This window comes from Anomaloglossus baeobatrachus, chromosome 9 (assembly GCF_048569485.1).
Source record: "Anomaloglossus baeobatrachus isolate aAnoBae1 chromosome 9, aAnoBae1.hap1, whole genome shotgun sequence".
NCBI classification, from domain to species: domain Eukaryota; kingdom Metazoa; phylum Chordata; class Amphibia; order Anura; family Aromobatidae; genus Anomaloglossus; species Anomaloglossus baeobatrachus.
Genome location: NC_134361.1, coordinates 217,699,851 through 217,726,393, shown reverse-complemented (window position 1 = coordinate 217,726,393; position 26,543 = coordinate 217,699,851). Strand labels below are relative to the sequence as shown.

The 26,543-nt window shown below is 43.1% G+C and overlaps 1 protein-coding gene across 1 annotated transcript in view; it reads right to left on the bottom strand.

Annotated features, from left to right (window-relative positions):
* The window catches only part of LOC142251574 (discoidin domain-containing receptor 2-like), a 174,551-nt gene that overhangs the window by 9,741 nt on the left and 138,267 nt on the right, over positions 1–26,543 (bottom strand). The window contains exons 3-13 of the mRNA XM_075324502.1: positions 21,522–21,654; positions 21,161–21,263; positions 14,652–14,880; positions 12,660–12,807; positions 11,661–11,766; positions 10,120–10,306; positions 3,720–3,966; positions 3,431–3,532; positions 3,099–3,256; positions 2,821–3,019; positions 254–498 (exon numbers count right to left, since the gene is read on the bottom strand). Of these exons, the coding sequence (XP_075180617.1) occupies positions 254–498; positions 2,821–3,019; positions 3,099–3,256; positions 3,431–3,532; positions 3,720–3,966; positions 10,120–10,306; positions 11,661–11,766; positions 12,660–12,807; positions 14,652–14,880; positions 21,161–21,263; positions 21,522–21,585 (1,788 nt within the window). The 5' untranslated portion in view covers positions 21,586–21,654. The remainder of the gene's footprint in view (positions 1–253; positions 499–2,820; positions 3,020–3,098; positions 3,257–3,430; positions 3,533–3,719; positions 3,967–10,119; positions 10,307–11,660; positions 11,767–12,659; positions 12,808–14,651; positions 14,881–21,160; positions 21,264–21,521; positions 21,655–26,543) is intronic.

Genomic DNA, 26,543 nt, shown 5'->3' with positions numbered 1-26,543 from the left:
GTTATGTGGTGAGCGCCCCCTAGTGGTTGTGGTGGTGGCAGCACTATTATTTAAAGGAGTTCTCTGCTTTTTGAAAATGTAAAAACCTCAGCAGATGTGATAAAATTTGGGACCGCTGCAGCCAATCAGTACCACTATGCTGTTGCTTCGCCTATCTGATGACCCTGGCTCCAAATGCAAACTTTGCAATAGACCCTCTACCCGTGACTCCCCCAACATTTCACTTCTACTTTATGTCAATGTCATCTCGTACCTCTCCGAACTGTCCTTCCCCCAGCTTTTCTTTAAGCCGCAGTTGGTTGCGCGGAAACTCTCCTACACTGATGTCCTTCTTGGTGAGCGAATCCACGGTGAGGGCCGGGACGGCGTACATATTATTACCCGTCACTCCCTGCAGGTTAACAATGTCGGTCTCCGCATAGTGCGGGACACTGTTCTGGAAGCCTTGATGTGGAGTGGACTTGGTGAGATCTGGTTCAGCATAATCTCCACTACAGGCTGAAAGTAAATGCGACATCTCAGTAACTAGACACCGAATCTACAAAACACTGTACCTAATACAACTGAGAAGGGTCCATATTATAGCAGCTATATTCTTGTATATAGGGGCAGTATTATAGCAGTTACATTCTTGTACATAGGAGCAGTATTATAGTAGTTATATTCTTGTACATGGGGGCAGTATTATAGCAGTTATATTCTTGTATATAGGGGCAGTATTATAGCAGTTATATTCTTATACATAGAGGCAGTATTATAGTAGTTATATTCTTGTACATGGGGGCAGTATTATAGCAGTTATATTCTTGTACATAGGGGGCAGTATTATAGTAGTTATATTCTTGTACATAGGGGGCAGTATTATAGTAGTTATATTCTTGTACATAGGGACAGTATTATAGTAGTTATATTCTTGTATATAGGGGCAGTATTATAGCAGTTATATTCTTATACATAGAGGCAGTATTATAGTAGTGATATTCTTGTACATAGGGACAGTATTATAGTAGTTATATTCTTGTAAATAGGAGCAGTATTATAGTTATATTCTTGTACATCGGAGCAGTATTATAGCAGTTATATAATTATACATAGGGGGCAGTATTATAGTAGTTATATTCTTGTATATAGGGGGCAGTATTATAGTAGTTATATTCTTGTACATAGGAGCAGTATTATAGTAGTTATATTCTTGTACATAGGGGGTAGTATTATAGTAGTTATATTCTTGTATATAAGGGGGTAGTATTATAGTAGATATATTCTTGTACATAGGAGCAGTATTATAGTAGTTATATTCTTGTACATAAGGGACAGTATTATAGTAGTTATATTCTTGTACATAGGAGCAGTATTATAGTAGTTATATTCTTGTACATAGGGGCAGTATGATAGTAGTTATATTCTTGTATATAAGGGGGTAGTATTATAGTAGATATATTCTTGTACATAGGGGCAGTATTATAGTAGTTATATTCTTGTACATAGGGGCAGTATTATAGCAGTTATATTCCTGTACATAGGGAGCAGTATTATAGTAGTTATATTATTGTATATAAGGGGGTAGTATTATAGTAGATATATTCTTGTACATAGGAGCAGTATTATAGTAGTTATATTCTTGTACATAGAGGCAGTATTATAGTAGTTATATTCTTGTACATAGGAGCAGTATTATAGTAGTTATATTCTTGTACATAGGGGGCAGTATTATAGTATTTATATTCTTGTACATAGTAGCAGTATTATAGTAGTTATATTCTTGTACATAGGGGCAGTATTATAGTAGTTATATTCTTGTATATAGGGGGCAGTATTATAGTAGTTATATTCTTGTACATAGGGGCAGTATTATAGTAATTATATTCTTATATATAGGAGGCAGTATTATAGTAGTTATATTCTTGTACATAGGGGGCAATATTATAGTAGTTATATTCTTGTACATAGGGGGCAGTATTATAGTAGTTATATTCTTGTACATAGGGGCAATATTATAGTAGTTATATTCTTGTACATAGGGAGCAGTATTATAGTAGTTATATTCTTGTATATAGGAGGCAGTATTATAGTAGTTATATTCTTATATATAGGAGGCAGTATTATAGTAGTTATATTCTTGTACATAGGGGGCAATATTATAGTAGTTATATTCTTGTACATAGGGGCAGTATTATAGTAGTTATATTCTTATATATAGGAGGCAGTATTATAGTAGTTATATTCTTGTACATAGGGGGCAATATTATAGTAGTTATATTCTTGTACATAGGGGGCAATATTATAGTAGTTATATTCTTATATATAGGAGGCAGTATTATAGTAGTTATATTCTTGTACATAGGGGCAATATTATAGTAGTTATATTCTTGTACATAGGGGGCAGTATTATAGTAGTTATATTCTTGTACATAGGGGCAATATTATAGTAGTTATATTCTTGTACATAGGGAGCAGTATTATAGTAGTTATATTCTTGTACATAGGGGGCAGTATTATAGCAGTTATATTCTTGTACAGAGGGGGCAGTATTATAGTAGTTATATTCTTGTACATAGGGAGCAGTATTATAGTAATTATATTCTTGTACATAGTGGCAGTATTATAGTAGTTATATTCTTGTATATAGGGGGCAGTATTATAGTAGTTATATTCTTGTACTGTACAGTATATAGAGGCAGTATTATACTAGTTATATTTTTGTACATAGGGGCAGTATTTTATTATCTATATTGTTTATGCACTGGTCACGATTCTTCCTCAGGATCTATCTCCTATACAGTACAGTGGGTGTGACATGTTGTGTATCACTGGCCGCACCTGAATCCTCGGCGCTCTGGGACAGCTCGGGAAGTTTACGTAGTGGTTTGGTCGGCTGCTGGTAGTCAAGATCTAGAGGGAAGATTCTCTCGTAGGTTGGGTTGGACTGGTGGATCTGCGTCTGGTTGTTGTTGCCGATGGTGTAACTGTAGAAGGACAACCGTACAGTGGCGTCTTCTTCTAAGATTCGACGTGGAGCCTGAAAGGTTTCATGCTATTATTAGAGAAATGTCCCGATCCCCAAGATCCCGTGAGATCACTGCTCCCTGGGATTTTACCTTCTCCAGTCTCTTTTGTATATATTGTTTCCACAGGATCAGGACTATGATAACGAGCAGGAGAAGGATTATGGCCACCAAACAGCCGATCAGAACAGAGGTTTTTGGCTCGTCCGGTTTGTCCAGTGGTCGGCTGATGGTGAATGGGAAAGTGGTTTCTGGAAAAGAAAACAGATAGTTACTGGTGGTCATAGGAAGGTTGAGGTTAGTCGGTGGCTAGTGGTGGTTGACAGGAGTATGTTAGATGTCAAAGGTGGACCTTCGAGGCCATAGACCTTCACTGGTTGGCATACATGGGGCAGCTCAGTAGATATCATATACACATCACCCACCAGATCTCCTCTCAGTAGCGTTCAGGATGGGGGTCTCAGTGGTAGCAGCCTTAACAGTAGTAGGAGGGAGGGTGACAATGGTGGGCACGTCAATATCCATGTCTGGAGTGGAAGGAGAAGACAACAAGAAGTAAAGTATTAATTCAATATATTATTCCCGACTCGAATCCTGTCCCTAGGCCTTATATGTAAAGAGTTGTCAGAACTTTCAGAACTCCGTCCCCATCTTTCTGCTCTTTTACATCTGTATACTTCACCCAAAATATGCCCGAATAACGAGATGTCTCACTTGACTGGAACGAGATTTCACTGAACATCATCCATGTGTCGGCAAAGTAGAACTTGCAGAGGATGAAGCTCCCGACTCTCTGCTGCAATGGGATCATGACAAATCTAGAACTGGGGTTCTTGTCGTCTAGCACCGTCACCACCCCCACCGACTCCGGCTCCCAGTCCGACTGTTGTCGGGATTTAAAGAAACACTCCGCCCTCTGGAAAATCTTCACCCCTTTGGTGAACATATTATTACAGTGGACCTGGAAAGGCAACAAAGAGATGTTTTGGATTTGTTTAGCTTCAGTGTATAGTAATCAGCATGTCATCAGGAAACATTACTGAATGAGGATGACCTCAGGTGATAGTCTACAGCTTAGAATGACCTCAGGAGAAGATTTACAATATGAGAATGACCTCCGGTGACAGTCTACAGCTTAGAATGACCTCAGGAGAAGATTTACAATATGAGAATGACCTCCGGTGACAGTCTACAGCTTAGAATGACCTCAGGAGCAGATTTACAATATGAGAATGACCTCAGGTGATAGTCTACAGCTTAGAATGACCTCAGGAGAAGATTTACAATATGAGAATGACCTCCGGTGAAAGTCTACAGCTTAGAATGACATCAGGAGATGATTTACAATATGAGAATGACCTCAGGTGACAGTCCATAGCATAGAATGACCTCAGGTGACAGTCTACAGCTTAGAATGACCTCCGGTGATAGTCTATAGCTTAGAATGACCTCAGGTGACAGTCCATAGCTTAGAATGACCTCAGGAGAAGATTTACAATATGAGAATGACCTCCGGTGACAGTCTACAGCTCAGAATGATCTCAGGTGAAAGTCTACAGCTTAGAATCACCTCAGGAGATGATTTACAATATGAGAATGACCTCAGGTGACAATCCATAGCATAGAATCACCTCAGGTGACAGTCTACAGCTTAGAATGACCTCCGGTGATAGTCTATAGCTTAGAATGACCTCAGGTGACAGTCCATAGCATAGAATGACCTCAGGTGACAGTCTACAGCTTAGAATGACCTCCGGTGATAGTCTATAGCTTAGAATGACCTCAGGAGAAGATTTACAATATGAGAATGACCTCCGGTGATAGTCTAAAGCTTAGAATGATCTCAGGTGAAAGTCTACAGCTTAGAATCACCTCAGGAGATGATTTACAACATGAGAATGACCTCAGGTGACAATCCATAGCATAGAATCACCTCAGGTGACAGTCTACAGCTTAGAATGACCTCCGGTGATAGTCTATAGCTTAGAATGACCTCAGGTGACAGTCCATAGCTTAGAATGACCTCAGGAGATTATTTACAATATGAGAATGACCTTAAGGCGGGCTTTGCACACTACGATATCGCAGGTGCGATGTCGGTGGGGTCAAATCGAAAGTGACACACATCCGGCGTCACAGTCGATATCGTAGTGTGCAAATCCTTTTTGATACGATTAACGAGCGCAACAGCATCGTTATCGTATCATCGGTGTAGGGTCCGACATTTCCATAATGCCGGTGCAGCGACAGGTATGATGTAGTTTCTCGTTCCTGCGGCAGCACACATTGCTGTGTATGAAGCCGCAGGAGCGAGGAACATCTCCTTACCTGCGTCCCGGCTGCTATTGGCCGCCTGCCGTGTGACGTCGCTGTGACGCTGCACGACCCGCCCCCTTAGGAAGGAGGCGGGTCGCCGGCCAGAGCGACGTCGCAGGGCAGGTGAGTGCATGTGAAGCTGGCGTAGCAATAATGGCCTCAGGAGACAATCTACAGAATGAGTGGTCCAATGAGACAGTTTACAGCTTAGAAGGACCTCAGGAGAAGAGTTGCAATATGAGAATGACCTCTGGAGATAATTTACAGCATGAGAATGACATTAAGAGACAGTTTACAGAATGGAAATGATGTCAGGAGACAGCATCCAGCATTAGAATGGACCGGGGAGGCAATTTAAAACATGAGAATGTCCTCAGGAGAAAGTTTACATAATGAGAATGACATCAACAAACAGTTTAAAGCATAAGAAAAATACAACAACACAATTTACAGCATGAGAATAACATTATGGACATTTTGCAGCATGAGAATGACCTCAGGGACAGATTACAGAATGAAAATGAGTTCAGGAAACAGTTTACAGTATGATAATGATGTCACATGACAGTTTACATAATGAGAATGATCTCAGGAGACAGTGTATGGTAATGAGAATGATCCCAAGAAACAGGTTAAAGCATCATGATGACCTAGAGTCACAGCTTACAATGTAAAAATAACCTAAATAGACTGTTTAGAAAATAAGAATGACCTCAGGGACACTTAGCAGTGTGAGAATGACCTCAGGGACAGTTTACAAAGGAGAATTGACTTACATGGGGGGGGGGGGAGTTTACCTTATGAGGGTAACCTAAGAAGACAGTTTTCATCTCTGGGCTATTTTGCAATATGGGAATGACCTCATGGACAGTTTACAAAATGAGAATGACGTTGGTCGACAGTTTACAACTTCAGAGGAGACAGTGTACAGTCATGAGAATGAGCTCAAGAAAGTTTACAGCACGAGAATGACCTCAAGAGACAGTTTACAGCACGAGAATGACCCCGAGACAGTTTACAGCACGAGAATGACCCTGAGACAGTTTACAGCATCAGAATCACCCAAGGGACAGATTACAGCATGATAATGACCTCAAGAGACAGTTTACAGCATGAGAATGACCTCAGGGACAGTTTACACCACGAGAATTACCTCAGGGACAGTTTACAGCATGAGAATGACCTCATGGACAGTGTACAGCATGAGAATGACCTCATGGACAGTTTACAGCATGAGAATGACCTCAGGGACAGTGTACAGCATGAGAATAACCTCAGGGACAGTGTACAGCATGAGAATGACCTCAGGGACAGTGTACAGCATGAGAATGACCTCATGGACAGTGTACAGCATGAGAATGACCTCAGGGACAGTTTACAGCATGAGAATGACTTCAGGGACAGTTTACAGCATGAGAATGACCTCAGGGACAGTGTACAGCATGAGAATAACCTCAGGGACAGTGTACAGCATGAGAATGACCTCAGGGACAGTGTACAGCATGAGAATGACCTCAGGGACAGTGTACAGCATGAGAATGACCTCATGGACAGTGTACAGCATGAGAATGACCTCATGGACAGTGTACAGCATGAGAATGACCTCAGGGACAGTTTACAGCATGAGAATGACCTCAGGGACAGTTTACACCACGAGAATGACCTCAGGGACAGTTTACAGCATGAGAATGACCTCAGGGACAGTTTACAGCATGAGAATGACCTCAGGGACAGTTTACAGCATCAGAATCACCCAAGGGACAGTTTACACCATGAGAATGACCTCAGGGACAGTTTACAGCATGAAAATTACCTCAGGGACAGTTTACAGCATGAGAATGACCTCAGGGACAGTTTACAGCATGAGAATGACCTCAGGGACAGTTTACAGCATGAGAATGACCTCAGGGACAGTTTACAGCATGAGAATGACCTCAAGAGACAGTTTATAGCATGAGAATGACCTCAGGGACAGTGTACAGCATGAGAATGACCTCAAGAGACAGTTTAGAGCATGAGAATGACCTCAGGGACAGTTTACACCACGAGAATTACCTCAGGGACAGTTTACAGCATGAAAATGACCTCATGGACAGTGTACAGCATGAGAATGACCTCAGGGACAGTTTACAGCATGAGAATGACCTCATGGACAGTGTACAGCATGAGAATGACCTCAGGGACAGTTTACACCATGAGAATGACCTCAGGGACAGTTTACAGCATGAGAATGACCTCAGGGACAGTTTACAGCAAGAGAATGACCTCAGGGACAGTTTACAGCATGAGAATGACCTCAGGGACAGTTTACAGCATCAGAATGATCTCATGGACAGTTTACAGCATGATAATGACCTCAGGGACAGTTTACAGCATGAGAATGACCTCAGGGACAGTTTACAGCAAGAGAATGATCTCAGGGACAGTTTACAGCATGAGAATGACCTCAGGGACAGTTTACACCATGAGAATGACCTCAGGGACAGTTTACACCATGAGAATGACCTCAGGGACAGTTTACAGCATGAGAATGACCTCAGGGACAGTTTACAGCATGGAAATGACCTCATGGACAGCGTACAGCATGAGAATGACTTCAGGGACAGTTTACAGCATGGAAATGACCTCATGGACAGCGTACAGCATGAGAATGACCTCATGGACAGCGTACAGCATGAGAATGACTTCAGGGACAGTTCACAGCATGAGAATGACCTCAGGGACAGTGTACAGCATGAAAATGACCTCCAGGACAGTGTACAGCATGATAATGACCTCAAGAGACAGTTTACAGCATGAGAATGACCTCAGGGACAGTTTACAGCATGAGAATGACCTCATGGACAGTGTACAGCATGAGAATGACCTCAGGGACAGTGTACAGCATGAAAATGACCTCAAGGACAGTGTACAGCATGATAATGACCTCAAGAGACAGTTTACAGCATGAGAATGACCTCAGGGACAGTTTATAGCATGAAAATGACCTCAAGGACAGTGTACAGCATGATAATGACCTCAAGAGACAGTTTACAGCATGAGAATGACCTCAGGGACAGTTTATAGCATGAAAATGACCTCAAGGACAGTGTACAGCATGATAATGACCTCAAGAGACAGTTTACAGCATGAGAATCACCTCAGGGACAGTTTATAGCATGAGAATGACCTCAAGAGACAGTTTACAGCATGAGAATGACCTCAAGAGACAGTTTAGAGCATGAGAATGACCTCAGGGACAGTGTACAGCATGAAAATGACCTCATGGACAGTGTACAGCATGATAATGACCTCAAGAGACAGTTTAGAGCATGAGAATGACCTCAGGGACAGTGTACAGCATGAGAATGACCTCAGGGACAGTTTACAGCATGAGAATGACCTCAGGGACAGTTTACAGCATGAGAATGATCTCATGGACAGTGTACAGCATGATAATGACCTCAGGAGACAGTTTACAGCATGAGAATGACCTCAGGGACAGTTTACAGCATGAGAATGACCTCAGGGACAGTTTACAGCATGAGAATGACCTCAGGGACAGTTTACACCATGAGAATGACCTCAGGGACAGTTTACACCATGAGAATGATCTCAGGGACAGTTTACAGCATGAGAATGACCTCAGGGACAGTTTACAGCATGGAAATGACCTCATGGACAGCGTACAGCATGAGAATGACCTCATGGACAGCGTACAGCATGAGAATGACTTCAGGGACAGTTTACAATATGGAAATGACCTCATGGACAGCGTACAGCATGAGAATGACCTCATGGACAGCGTACAGCATGGAAATGACCTCATGGACAGTTTACACCATGAGAATGACTTCAGGGACAGTTTACACCATGAGAATGACCTCATGGACAGCGTACAGCATGAGAATGACCTCATGGACAGCGTACAGCATGGAAATGACCTCATGGACAGTTTACAGCATGAGAATAACCTCAGGGACAGTTTACACCATGAGAATGACCTCATGGACAGCGTACAGCATGAGAATGACCTCATGGACAGCGTACAGCATGGAAATGACCTCATGGACAGTTTACACCATGAGAATGACTTCAGGGACAGTTTACACCATGAGAATGACCTCATGGACAGCGTACAGCATGAGAATGACCTCATGGACAGCGTACAGCATGGAAATGACCTCATGGACAGTTTACACCATGAGAATGACCTCAGGGACAGTTTACACCATGAGAATGACCTCATGGACAGCGTACAGCATGAGAATGACCTCATGGACAGCGTACAGCATGGAAATGACCTCATGGACAGTTTACACCATGAGAATGACCTCAGGGACAGTTTACACCATGAGAATGACCTCATGGACAGCGTACAGCATGAGAATGACCTCAGGGACAGTTTACACCATGAGAATGACCTCATGGACAGCGTACAGCATGAGAATGACTTCAGGGACAGTTTACAAAATGAGAATGATGTAAGCCTACAGTTTACAACTTCAGAGAAGATAGTGTACACTAATGAGAATGACCTCAGGGTCATTTTACATTTTAAGAATGACCTCAGGAGACAGCTTACAGTATGACAATAACCTAAAAAGACATTTAACAACATGACAATGACCTCAGGTACATTTTGCAGTATGAAAATGTTCTTAAGGACAGCTTGAGAATGGAGAATGACCTAAGATGACAGTTTATAGCATGAGAGTGACCTTAGGAGAAAGTGTACAATATGAGAGTGACCTCAGAAGCTGACCTTTTTCTCAATGCCTATCCATCAGCACATACACAAGGACGACATCTCTTTTACCTTCATAAATGTAAAGTTTCTGGGTCCATCAAACTGGAACTCTATCTCCACATATCCGCTGCGGGTACTTTCATTTTTCCAGCCGACATAATCATAGCCGGGCCAAACACGATATTGATGGCTCTGCGTAAAGTCGTCTAACCCAAGCACTCCATCTGTGAGCTGACCCAGGCCGTCAAACAGCCGTCTGCATGGAGAAAATAGAGAGAGTTTGATAAGAATGGGGAGGGTTTTATCTATCCATCCATCGATCCCTCCATCCATCCATCCATCCATCCATCCATCCCTCTATCTATCCATCCATCCATCTATCCCTCCATCCATCCATCCATCCATCTATCTATCCCTCCATCCATCCATCCATCTATCCCTCCATCCATCCATCCATCCATCTATCCCTCCATCCATCCACCCATCCATCCCTCCATCCATCCATCCATCTATCCCTCCATCCATCCCTCTATCTATCCATCCATCTATCCCTCTATCCATCCATCTGTCCCTCTATCCATCCATCCATCCATCTATCCCTCTATCTATCCATCCATCCATCCATCCCTCTATCCATCCATCCATCCCTCTATCCATCCATCCATCCCTCTATCCATCCATCAAATCATCCATCCATCCATCCATCCATCTATCCCTCCATCCATCTATCCCTCTATCCATCCATCCATCTATCTATCCTTCTATCCATCCATCCACCCATCCATCCCTCCATCCATCCATCCCTCTATCTATCCATCCATCTATCCCTCTATCCATCCATCTGTCCCTCTATCCATCCATCCATCCATCCATCTATCCCTCCATCCATCCCTCTATACATCCATCCATCCCTCTATCCATCCATCAAATCATCCATCCATCCATCCATCCATCTATCCCTCCATCCATCTATCCCTCTATCCATCCATCCATCCATCCATCAATCTATCTATCCCTCTATCCATCCATCTATCCATCCGTCCGTCCGTCCGTCCGTCCATCCATCAATCCATCCATCTATCCCTCTATCCATCCATCTATCCCTCTATCCATCCATCTATCCCTCCATCCATCCATCCCTCTATCCATCCATCCATCCCTCTATCCATCCATCCATCCCTCTATCCATCCATCCATCAAATCATCCATCCATCCATCTATCCCTCCATCCATCTATCCCTCTATCCATCCATCCATCCATCCATCCATCCATCCATCTATCCCTCAATCCATCCATCTATCCCTCTATCCATCCATCTATCCCTCTATCCATCCATCTATCCCTCTATCCATCCATCCATCCCTCTATCCATCCATCCATCCATCCCTCTATCCATCCATCAAATCATCCATACATCCATCCATCCATCCATCTATCCCTCCATCCATCTATCCCTCTATCCATCCCTCCATCCATCTATCCCTCTATCCATCCATCCATCCATCCATCCATCTATCTATCCCTCTATCGATCCATCCGTCCGTCCGTCCGTCCATCCATCCATCCATCCATCCATCTGTCCATCCATCCTTCTATCTATCTACAGTACCTCTTCTCTAGGTAACCGTCGTAGGTAGAGTCGTTCAGGTAGGAGACAGGATGTCCAGGAGCCATAAATGTTTCTCCTTCTGGAATACTGTATGACTTCAGACCATCTGGAATAAATATATAACACAGGCCACTCCATGGCTTTACTTTTATTTTATTTGTATCAATTAACAAATTGCAAAGTGAATGAACACAAGTAAATGTAAATCTAAATATTGGGTGACTGCCCGTCTCCTCTGTTCTCAGAATTCGGTGACCGCCCGTCTCCTCCGTCCTCAGAATTCGGTGACCGTCCGTCTCCTCTGTTCTCAGAATCCAATGACCGTCCATCTCCTCCGTTCTCAGAATTCGGTGACCGCCCGTCTCCTCCGTCCTCAGAATTCGGTGACCGTCCGTCTCCTCTGTTCTCAGAATCCGGTGACCGCCCGTCTCCTCCGTCCTCAGAATTCGGTGACCACCCGTCTCCTTCGTCCTCAGAATTCGGTAACCGTCCGTCTCCTCTGTCCTCAGTATTTGGTGACCGTCAGTCTCCTCCATCCTCAGTATTCAGTGATCGCCAGTCAACTCCGTCCTCAGTATCCGGTGACTGCCCGTCTCCTCCGTCCTCAGTATTCAGTGACCGCCCGTCGCCTACATACTCAGTATTCAGTGACCACTTGTCACCTCCATTCTCAGTTTTCAGTGACCACCTGTCACCTCCATCCTCAGTATCCGGTGACTACCTTTTGCCTCCGTCCTCGGTATTCGGTGATGGCCCGTTGCCTTCATCACTTCTTCTCGTCACTTGTACACAGGTTATGGAGGAGCTCATCAGGAGGTTTCTCCAAACATCTTGGAGACCTGACCCCCGATCTTCTGTCATTTCTGTTTTGTTCATTCACTTTGAATTTTGTTAATTAATAAAATAAACTATTAACATTTTTATTTTTGAAAGTGTTTATCTTGCAGGATTTTTCCACTCATCTACCTAAAACGTTTGCTGGGTACCCTATGTACTTACCAAGCCACACGCAGCCGTACAGCTCCACCCTCATACACACGGTCATGGGGACCTTGGTGACCGGGATGACTCGGATGTGACTTGCAATGATTGGGGGCTTCAGATCGGTCAGGACCACCTCGTACTCATCTACGTTACCTTTTATAACCTACGTGTAGAAAGCAGAAGGCAACGTCATCAATCATTCATGAGACTCTACACAAGGTCATCCTTCACATCGGCAAGACGGCCATTATCAGAAGTTATGTCAAGGATAAGCAGCCGTCGGCTCAGGGTCAGTCTGCGGCTATACAGCTCGCTCGGATGGCGTAGTTTGGGAGATATTACGGTACTTCTGATGAATCTTGCTCTTTCTTGTTGACTTACGTCTTCGAGCAATCGGCCACGTCATACACTTGTCAGGGCAGGATGTGGTGTACCCCTGAGAAGAAGACATCGTCTTCTCCTGAGACCATCTGGATGTCAAGGGTCTTACTCATCTGGAAAGAGAATATTGACCTCCTTGTCTCGAGACAGCCAATGTGGCCACCACTAGGGGTGCCTGTCAGTGCTCATATCGTACACTGCACACTGCAGAGGTTACAGGGGTGGTGGGTCCACCTGTCAGTGCTCGGACCATACGTCACACACTGCAGAGGTTACAGGGGTGGGGGGTCCACCTGTCATTGCGCGGACCATACGTCACACAGTGCAGGGGTTACAGGGGTGGGAGTCCGCCTGTCAGTGTTCGGACCATACACCGCACACACTACAGGGGTGGGGGGTCCGCCTGTCAGTTCTCGGACCAAACGCCGCACACTATAGAGCTTACAGGGGTAGGGGGTCCGCCTGTCACTGCTCAAACCAGAGACTGCACACTGCAGAGGTTACAGGGGTGGGGGGTCCTCCTGTCAGAGCTCAGACCATACACTGCACACTGTATTACATTGCTCTGCAAGGCGGTCATCCCAGAAGGAAGCCTCTTCTAAGGATGATGCACAAGAAAGCCGCAAACAGTTTGCTGAAGACAAGTAGACTAAGGCTGGCGTCACACGGTACGATCTATCGTACGATCGCACAAGCGATCGCACCCGCCCCCGTCATTTGTGTGTCACGGGCAATTAGTTGCCCGTGGCGCACAAAGTCGTTAACCCCATGTCACACGCACTTACCTCCCGGACGAGGTCGCTGTGGGTGGCGAACATCCTCTTCCTGAAGGGGGAGGGACGTCATACAGCCGCCGGCCAATAGAAGCGGAGGGGCGGAGATGAGCAGGAGGTAACATCCCGCCGACCTCCTTCCTTCCACATTGCCGGCGGCCGCAGGTAAGCTGCAGTTCATCGTTCCCGGGGTGTCACACGGAGCGATGTGTGCTGCCTCGGGAACGATGAACAACCGGAGCACAGAAGGAGGACCGACATTTTGAAAATGAACGACGTATCAACGAGCAACGATAAGGTGAGTATTTTTGCTCGTTCACAGTCGTTTGGAGGTGTCACACGGAACGACATCTCTAACGATGCCGGATGTGTGTCACGAATTCCGTGACCCTGCCGACATATCGCACGATATATCGTACCATGTAACGCCGGCATAAGGATATGGATTACTGGATTGGTCCTGGGGTCTGATGAGACCAAGATAAACTTATTTGCGTCAGATGGTGTCAGGGTGTGTGGTGGAAACAGATGAGGAGGACAAAGACAAGTGTGTCCTGCCTACAATCAGGCATGGTGGTGGTTGTTGTCGTGGTTGGAGGCTGCATGAGTGCTGCTGGCTGTGGGGGCTACAGATCATTGAGGGAACCATGAATGCCAACATGTACTGTGACATACTGAAGCAGAGCAGGATCTCCTCCCTTCATATTCCTACATGATATCGACCCCAAACACCTCCAAGTCCACCACTGCCTCGCTAAAGAAACTGAGGGTAAAGGTGCTGAACCGGCCGAGTATCTCCAGACCTAAACCTTATGGAGCATCACACATGGAATGATTTGTAGAGGATTCTTGCCTGCTGTCCTTGGTGGTCCTTCCATGAAAGCCACCGCTCTCCATTGCGACTGTAGTCCACTCGGTAAGATCTGGCAAACTCCTTCCCCGTAGCTCGGGCATGACGACCTTGAGTTCCAATCAAGGTGATGAAGAAGAGTTTGTGTAGGTGTATCTGTAAGTATTGCACGTCCTCGGGCTGCAGGAGACCTGCCGGGCACCAGGCTCCATCACCTTCTTCTCGTTGTAGTCTGGAAGAAGAAAACAAAATATCCCAAACACTGAATTTAAGAATTAGTATGTGGGCGTTGTGCATATATGTCCCAACCGTCCCGGACCGAGCAGGACTGTCCCGAATGTGGGGAGCTGTCCTGAGAGATCAGGGGTATGTCCTAACTTCAGCTGTATAGGGGTCCAATGGATACAGATATAATTGTATATCAACAGTGGAGGAAAAAGCGGTCAGATACTTGCTCCACCATTCCCTGCCACACATATATTGTAGATTATAGAGTGCTATATATACATTGTAGATTATAGAGTGCCACACACACATTGTAGATTATAGAGTGGCACACATACATTGTAGATTATAGAGTGCCACACATACATTGTAGATTATAGAGTGCCACACATACATTGTAGATTATAGAGTGCCACACATACATTGTAGATTATAGAGTGCCACACATACATTGTAGATTATAGAGTGCCACACATACATTGTAGATTATAGAGTGCCACACATACATTGTAGATTATAGAGTGTCACACATACATTGTAGATTATAGAATGTCACACATACATTGTAGATTATAGAGTGCCACACATACATTGTAGATTATTGAGTGCCACACATACATTGTAGATTATTGAGTGCCACACATGCATTGTAGATTATAGAGTGCCACACATGCATTGTAGATTATAGAGTGCCACACATACATTGTAGATTATAGAGTGTCACACATATATTGTAGATTATAGAGTGTCACACATATATTGTAGATTATAGAGTGTCACACATACATTGTAGAATATAGAGTGCCACACATATATTGTAGATTATAGAGTGCCACACATACATTGTAGATTATAGAGTACCACACACACATTGTAGATTATAGAGTGCCACACACACATTGTAGATTATAGAGTGCCACACATACATTGTAGAATATAGAGTGCCACACATACATTGTAGAATATAGAGTGCCACACATACATTGTAGATTATAGAGTGCCACACATACATTGTAGATTATTGAGTGCCACACATACATTGTAGATTATTGAGTGCCACACATACATTGTAGATTATAGAGTGCCACACATACATTGTAGATTATAGAGTGTCACACATACATTGTAGATTATAGAGTGCCACACATACATTGTAGATTATAGAGTGTCACACATATATTGTAGATTATAGAGTGTCACACATACATTGTAGAATATAGAGTGCCACACATATATTGTAGATTATAGAGTGCCACACATACATTGTAGATTATAGAGTGCCACACACACATTGTAGATTATAGAGTGCCACACATACATTGTAGATTATAGAGTGCCACACATACATTGTAGATTATAGAGTGCCACACATACATTGTAGATTATAGAGTGCCACACATACATTGTAGATTATAGTGCCACACATACATTGTAGATTATAGAGTGCCACACATGCATTGTAGATTATAGAGTGCCACACATGCATTGTAGATTATAGAGTGCCACACATGCATTGTAGATTATAGAGTGCCACACATACATTGTAGATTATAGAGTGCCACACATACATTGTAGAATATAGAGTGCCACACATACATTGTAGATTATAGAGTGCCACACATACATTGTAGAATATAGAGTGCCACACATACATTGTAGAATATAGAGTGCCACACATACATTGTAGATTATAGAGTGCCACACATACATTGTAGATTATAGAGTGTCACACATACATTGTAGAATATAGAGTGCCACACATACATTGTAGATTATAGAGTGCCACACATACATTGTAGAATATAGAGTGCCACACATACATTGTAGAATATAGAGTGCCACACATACATTGTAGATTATAGAGTGCCACACATACATTGTAGATTATAGAGTGCCACACATACATTGTAGAATATAGAGTGCCACACATACATTGTAGATTATAGAGTGCCACACATACATTGTAGAATATAGAGTGCCACACATACATTGTAGATTATAGAGTGCCACACATACATTGTAGATTATTGAGTGCCACACATACATTGTAGATTATAGAGTGCCACACATGCATTGTAGATTATAGAGTGCCACACATACATTGTAGAATATAGAGTGCCACACATATATTGTAGAATATAGAGTGCCACACATACATTGTAGATTATAGAGTACCACACACACATTGTAGATTATAGAGTGCCACACACACATTGTAGATTATAGAGTGCCACACATACATTGTAGAATATAGAGTGCCACACATACATTGTAGAATATAGAGTGCCACACATGCATTGTAGATTATAGAGTGCCACACATACATTGTAGATTATTGAGTGCCACACATACATTGTAGATTATTGAGTGCCACACATACATTGTAGATTATAGAGTGCCACACATACATTGTAGATTATAGAGTGTCACACATACATTGTAGATTATAGAGTGCCACACATACATTGTAGATTATAGAGTGTCACACATATATTGTAGATTATAGAGTGTCACACATACATTGTAGAATATAGAGTGCCACACATATATTGTAGATTATAGAGTGCCACACATACATTGTAGATTATAGAGTGCCACACACACATTGTAGATTATAGAGTGCCACACATACATTGTAGATTATAGAGTGCCACACATACATTGTAGATTATAGAGTGCCACACATACATTGTAGAATATAGAGTGCCACACATACATTGTAGATTATAGAGTGCCACACATGCATTGTAGATTATAGAGTGCCACACATGCATTGTAGATTATAGAGTGCCACACATGCATTGTAGATTATAGAGTGCCACACATACATTGTAGATTATAGAGTGCCACACATACATTGTAGATTATAGAGTGCCACACATACATTGTAGATTATAGAGTGCCACACATACATTGTAGATTATAGAGTGCCACACATGCATTGTAGATTATAGAGTGCCACACATGCATTGTAGATTATAGAGTGCCACACATGCATTGTAGATTATAGAGTGCCACACATGCATTGTAGATTATAGAGTGCCACACATGCATTGTAGATTATAGAGTGCCACACATACATTGTAGATTATAGAGTGCCACACATACATTGTAGAATATAGAGTGCCACACATACATTGTAGATTATAGAGTGCCACACATACATTGTAGAATATAGAGTGCCACACATACATTGTAGAATATAGAGTGCCACACATACATTGTAGATTATAGAGTGCCACACATACATTGTAGATTATAGAGTGTCACACATACATTGTAGAATATAGAGTGCCACACATACATTGTAGATTATAGAGTGCCACACATACATTGTAGAATATAGAGTGCCACACATGCATTGTAGATTATAGAGTGCCACACATGCATTGTAGATTATAGAGTGCCACACATACATTGTAGAATATAGAGTGCCACACATACATTGTAGATTATAGAGTGTCACACATATATTGTAGATTATAGAGTGCCACACATACATTGTAGATTATTGAGTGCCACACATACATTGTAGATTATTGAGTGCCACACATACATTGTAGATTATTGAGTGCCACACATACATTGTAGACTATAGAGTGCCACACATATATTGTAGAATATAGAGTGCCACACATACATTGTAGATTATTGAGTGCCACACATACATTGTAGATTATAGAGTGCCACACATACATTGTAGATTATTGAGTGCCACACATACATTGTAGATTATTGAGTGCCACACATATATTGTAGAATATAGAGTGCCACACATACATTGTAGATTATTGAGTGCCACACATATATTGTAGATTATAGAGTGCCACACATACATTGTAGATTATTGAGTGCCACACATACATTGTAGATTATTGAGTGCCACACATACATTGTAGATTATTGAGTGCCACACATACATTGTAGACTATAGAGTGCCACACATATATTGTAGAATATAGAGTGCCACACATACATTGTAGATTATTGAGTGCCACACATACATTGTAGATTATAGAGTGTCACACATATATTGTAGATTATAGAGTGTCACACATACATTGTAGATTATAGAGTGCCACACATGCATTGTAGATTATAGAGTGCCACACATACATTGTAGATTATAGAGTGCCACACATGCATTGTAGATTATAGAGTGTCACACATACATTGTAGATTATAGAGTGCCACACATATATTGTAGATTATAGAGTGTCACACATACATTGTAGATTATAGAGTGCCACACATACATTGTAGATTATAGAGTGCCACACATACATTGTAGATTATAGAGTGTCACACATATATTGTAGATTATAGAGTGTCACACATACATTGTAGATTATAGAGTGTCACACATGCATTGTAGATTATAGAGTGCCACGCATGCATTGTAGATTATAGAGTGCCACGCATACATTGTAGATTATAGAGTGCCACGCATACATTGTAGATTATAGAGTGCCACGCATACATTGTAGATTATAGAGTGCCACACATACATTGTAGACTATAGAGTGCCACACATACATTGTAGATTATTGAGTGCCACACATACATTGTAGATTATTGAGTGCCACACATATATTGTAGAATATAGAGTGCCACACATACATTGTAGATTATTGAGTGCCACACATATATTGTAGATTATAGAGTGCCACACATACATTGTAGATTATTGAGTGCCACACATACATTGTAGATTATTGAGTGCCACACATACATTGTAGATTATTGAGTGCCACACATACATTGTAGACTATAGAGTGCCACACATATATTGTAGAATATAGAGTGCCACACATACATTGTAGATTATTGAGTGCCACACATACATTGTAGATTATAGAGTGTCACACATATATTGTAGATTATAGAGTGTCACACATACATTGTAGATTATAGAGTGCCACACATGCATTGTAGATTATAGAGTGCCACACATACATTGTAGATTATAGAGTGCCACACATGCATTGTAGATTATAGAGTGTCACACATACATTGTAGATTATAGAGTGCCACACATATATTGTAGATTATAGAGTGTCACACATACATTGTAGATTATAGAGTGCCACACATACATTGTAGATTATAGAGTGCCACACATACATTGTAGATTATAGAGTGTCACACATATATTGTAGATTATAGAGTGTCACACATACATTGTAGATTATAGAGTGTCACACATGCATTGTAGATTATAGAGTGCCACGCATGCATTGTAGATTATAGAGTGCCACGCATACATTGTAGATTATAGAGTGCCACGCATACATTGTAGATTATAGAGTGCCACGCATACATTGTAGATTATAGAGTGCCACACATACATTGTAGAATATAGAGTGCCACACATACATTGTAGAATATAGAGTGCCACACATACATTGTAGATTATAGAGTGCCACACATACATTGTAGATTATAGAGTGCCACACATACATTGTAGATTGTAGAGTGCCACACATACATTGTAGACTATAGAGTGCCACACATACATTGTAGATTACAGAGTGCCACACATACATTGTAGATTACAGAGTGCCACACATACATTGTAGAATATAGAGTGCCACACATACATTGTAGATTATAGAGTGCCACACATACATTGTAGAATATAGAGTGCCACACATACATTGTAGATTATAGAGTGCCACACATACATTGTAGACTATAGAGTGCCACACATACATTGTAGATTATAGAGTGCCACACATATATTGTAGATTATAGAGTGCCACACATACATTGTAGATTATAGAGTGCCACACATACATTGTAGACTATAGAGTGCCACACATGCATTGTAGATTATAGAGTGCCACACATACATTGTAGACTATAGAGTGCCACACATACATTGTAGATTATAGAGTGCCACACATATATTGTAGATTATAGAGTGCCACACATACATTGTAGATTATAGAGTGCCACACATACATTGTAGACTATAGAGTGCCACACATGCATTGTAGATTATAGAGTGCCACACATACATTGTAGACTATAGAGTGCCACACATACATTGTAGATTATAGAGTGCCACACATATATTGTAGATTATAGAGTGCCACACATACATTGTAGATTATAGAGTGCCACACATACATTGTAGACTATAGAGTGCCACACATGCATTGTAGATTATAGAGTGCCACACATACATTGTAGACTATAGAGTGCCACACATACATTGTAGATTGTAGATTGCTACAAGGATATCACATGATAAGAGCTTCATATAGATTGGATATGCTCCGTACCTTGCAAACTGGGGCCCCGTGGACTCATACCATTGGCTGGAAGCAGTGATGTCCTCATCACGTATCGTTCGGTCATGCATCCCCAGGGCATACCGACATATGGCTGCCAGAAAAAAAAAGAGATATAGAAGGGGGGAGACTGTAAAACAAATACCAGCCATGGAGGGAACACATCACAGCCCTTCCCTGTCCGGATGTATCAGTCCGGAGGCCATGCTGTCCAGACTGATACAATGTAGCAAACCTTCCCCGGTGAGAAGCATTACATCTATCCGGATGTTATTACAAATGTTTCTATTCAGTGACAGCAAGCGGGAGAGAAATTGATAGATGAAAAGAGAGGTCCTCAATCTGTCCTTACCAGGTATGACTTCTGAGCTCGATCGTCCAGTCAAAAAAGCCAGCAGGAAAATGCGGAGATACATTCTGCGGACCCTCCACGTGTGCGGACCCCCACTTCTCTTCACGGCCGCCGGCTTCACTCAGCTACATTTCTGTAAAAAGAAACAATGGAATCATATACCAACAAATAGGGTCTTTATGGATCCGCCGCCCCCTTTGGGCCACAGACTAGAAAGTTGTGCAGGTTCCTATTTGATGTAGTACTGCCTCTGACCACTAGATGGCAGGAGACACTTGTACATTTCTGCTGGAAAGGCTGGAAAATGCACCAGGATGGAGATAGACCCAGGAGGAGGACGTTACTGGAGCACAGAGGATTTCAGGAAAGAAGTGTGCTGCACAGGAAGATATACATGAGGACAGGACTCCAGGTGATGGGAAAGCAAGGAAGGTCAGAGACAGAGTGGAGGGATCGGCGTCCTAAGCAGCGCAGAGGGTTTCAGGAGAGGAGTGCGTGCAGCTGCTATGGGGTCAGGTTAAGTAGAATTGATGGAGACCACTAAGGTTAGCCTTATACAGGATGGGCCACGATAACCAGAGACCACTAAGGTTAGCCTTATACAGGGTGGGCCATGATAACCAGAGACCACTAAGGTTAGAGTTATACAGGGTGGGCCATGATAACCAGAGACCACTAAGGTTAGCCTTATACAAGGTGGGCCATGATAACCGGAGACCACTAAGGTTAGCCTCATACAGGGTGGGCCACGATAACCAGAGACTTCTAAGGTTAGCCTTATACAGGGTGGGCCATTACAACGGAGACCACTAAGGTTAGCCTTATACAGGGTGGGCCACGATAATCGGAGACTACTAAGGTTAGCCTTATACAGGATATGCCACGATAACCAGAGACCACTAAGGTTAGCCTTATACAGGATGGGCCAAGATAACCGGAGACCACTAAGGTTAGCCTTATACAGGGTGGGCCATGATAATCGGAGACTACTAAGGTTAGCCTTATACAGGGTGGGCCATGATAACCGGAGACCACTAAGGTTAGCCTTATACAGGATGGGCCACGATAACCAGAGACTACTAAGGTTAGCCTTAAAGAGGGTGGGCCATGATAACCGGAGACCACTAAGGTTAGCCTTATACAGGGTGGGCCATGATAACCAGAGACCACTAAGGTTAGCCTTATACAGGGTGGGCCATGATAACCAGAGACCACTAAGGTTAGCCTTATATAGGGTGGGCCATGATAACCAGAGACTACTAAGGTTAGCCTTATAGAGGGTGGGCCATGATAAACGGAGACCACTAAGATTAGTCTTATACAGGATGGGCCATGATAACCAGAGACCACTAAGGTTAGCCTTATACAGGGTGGGCCATGATAACTGGAGACCACTAAGATTAGTCTTATACAGGATGGGCCATGATAACCAGAGACCACTAAGGTTAGCCTTATACAGGGTGGGCCATGATAACTGGAGACCACTAAGATTAGTCTTATACAGGATGGGCCATGATAACCAGAGACCACTAAGGTTAGCCTTATACAAGGTGGGTCATGATAACCGGAGACTATTAAGGTTAGCCTTATACTTATACAGGGTGGGCCATGATAACCGGAGACCACTAAGGTTAGCCTTATACAAGGTGGACCATGATAACCGGAGACTACTAAGGTTAGCCTTATACAGGATGGGCAATGATAACCAGAGACCACTAAGGTTAGCCTTATACAGGGTGAGCCATGAGAACCAGAGACTACTAAGGTTAGCCTTAAAGAGGGTGGGCCATGATAACCGGAGACCACTAAGGTTAGCCTTATACAGGGTGGGCCATGATAACCAGAGACCACTAAGGTTAGCCTTATACAGGGTGGGCCATGATAACCAGAGACCACTAAGGTTAGCCTTATATAGGGTGGGCCATGATAACCAGAGACTACTAAGGTTAGCCTTATAGAGGGTGGGCCATGATAAACGGAGACCACTAAGATTAGTCTTATACAGGATGGGCCATGATAACCAGAGACCACTAAGGTTAGCCTTATACAGGGTGGGCCATGATAACTGGAGACCACTAAGATTAGTCTTATACAGGATGGGCCATGATAACCAGAGACCACTAAGGTTAGCCTTATACAGGGTGGGCCATGATAACTGGAGACCACTAAGATTAGTCTTATACAGGATGGGCCATGATAACCAGAGACCACTAAGGTTAGCCTTATACAAGGTGGGTCATGATAACCGGAGACTATTAAGGTTAGCCTTATACTTATACAGGGTGGGCCATGATAACCGGAGACCACTAAGGTTAGCCTTATACAAGGTGGACCATGATAACCGGAGACTACTAAGGTTAGCCTTATACAGGGTGGGCCATGATAACCAGAGACTACTAAGGTTAGCCTTATACAAGGTGGGCCATGATAACCGGAGACCACTAAGATTAGTCTTATACAGGATGGGCCATGATAACCAGAGACCACTAAGGTTAGCCTTATACAGGGTGGGCCATGATAACCAGAGACCACTAGGGTTAGCCTTATACAGGGTGGGCCATGATAACCAGAGACCACTAGGGTTAGCCTTATACAGGGTGTGCCATGATAACAGAGACTACTAAGGTTAGCCTTATAGAGGGTGGGCCATGATAACAGATACCACTAGGGTTAGCCTTATACAGGGTGTGCCATGATAACAGAGACCACTAAGGTTAGCCTTATACAGGGTGGGCCATGATAACCGGAGACTACTAAGGTTAGCCTTATACAGGGTGGGCCATGATAACCGGAGACCACTAAGGTTAGCCTTATACAGGGTGGGCCATGATAACAGATACCACTAGGGTTAGCCTTATACAGGGTGTGCCATGATAACAGAGACCACTAAGGTTAGCCTTATACAGGGTGGGCCATGATAACAGATACAACTAAGGTTAGCCTTATACAGGGTGGGCCATGATAACCAGAGACCACTAAGGTTAGCCTTATACAGGGTGGGCCATAATAACCAGAGACCACTAAGGTTAGCCTTATACAGGGTGTGCCATGATAACAGAGACCACTAAGGTTAGCCTTATACAGGGTGGGCCATGATAACAGATACAACTAAGGTTAGCCTTATACAGGGTGGGCCATAATAACCAGAGACCACTAAGGTTAGCCTTATACAGGGTGTGCCATGATAACAGAGACCACTAAGGTTAGCCTTATACAGGGTGTGCCATGATAACAGAGACCACTAAGGTTAGCCTTATACAGGGTGGGCCATGATAACAGAGACCACTAAGGTTAGCCTTATACAGGGTGTGCCATGATAACAGAGACCACTAAGGTTAGCCTTATACAGGGTGGGCCATGATAACCAGAGACCACTAAGGTTAGCCTTATACAGGGTGGGCCATAATAACCAGAGACCACTAAGGTTAGCCTTATACAGGGTGTGCCATGATAACAGAGACCACTAAGGTTAGCCTTATACAGGGTGGGCCATGATAACAGATACAACTAAGGTTAGCCTTATACAGGGTGGGCCATAATAACCAGAGACCACTAAGGTTAGCCTTATACAGGGTGTGCCATGATAACAGAGACCACTAAGGTTAGCCTTATACAGGGTGTGCCATGATAACAGAGACCACTAAGGTTAGCCTTATACAGGGTGGGCCATGATAACCGGAGACCACTAAGGTTAGCCTTATACAGGGTGTGCCATGATAACAGAGACCACTAAGGTTAGCCTTATACAGGGTGTGCCATGATAACAGAGACCACTAAGGTTAGCCTTATACAGGGTGGGCCATGATAACAGATACAACTAAGGTTAGCCTTATTCAGGGTGGGCCATAATAACCAGAGACCACTAAGGTTAGCCTTATACAGGGTGTGCCATGATAACAGAGACCACTAAGGTTAGCCTTATACAGGGTGGGCCATGATAACCAGAGACCACTAAGGTTAGCCTTATACAGGGTGGGCCATGATAACCAGAGACTACTAAGGTTAGCCTTATACAGGGTGGGCCATGATAACCGGAGACCACTAAGGTTAGCCTTGTACAGGGTGGGCCATGATAACCAGAGACTACTAAGGTTAGCCTTATACAGGGTGGGCCATGATAACCAGAGACCACTAAGGTTAGCCTTATACAAGGTGGGCCATGATAACAGAGACCACTAAGGTTAGTCTTATACAGGGTGGGCCATGATAACCAGAGACCACTAAGGTTAGTCTTATACAGGGTGGGCCATGATAACCAGAGACCACTAAGGTTAGCCTTATACAAGGTGGGCCATGATAACAAGAGACCATTAAGGTTAGCCTTATACAGGGTGGGCCATGATAACCAAAGACCACTAAGGTTAGCCTTATACAGGGTGGGACATGATAACCAGAGACTAATAAGGTTAGCTTTATACAAGGTGGGCCATGATAACCAGAGACTACTAAGGTTAGCCTTATACAGGGTGGGCCATGATAACCAGAGACCACTAAGGTTAGCCTTATACAGGGTGGGCCATAATAACCAGAGACCACTAAGGTTAGCCTTATACAGGGTGTGCCATGATAACAGAGACCACTAAGGTTAGCCTTATACAGGGTGGGCCATGATAACAGATACAACTAAGGTTAGCCTTATACAGGGTGGGCCATAATAACCAGAGACCACTAAGGTTAGCCTTATACAGGGTGTGCCATGATAACAGAGACCACTAAGGTTAGCCTTATACAGGGTGTGCCATGATAACAGAGACCACTAAGGTTAGCCTTATACAGGGTGGGCCATGATAACCGGAGACCACTAAGGTTAGCCTTATACAGGGTGTGCCATGATAACAGAGACCACTAAGGTTAGCCTTATACAGGGTGTGCCATGATAACAGAGACCACTAAGGTTAGCCTTATACAGGGTGGGCCATGATAACCAGAGACCACTAAGGTTAGCCTTATACAGGGTGTGCCATGATAACAGAGACCACTAAGGTTAGCCTTATACAGGGTGTGCCATGATAACAGAGACCA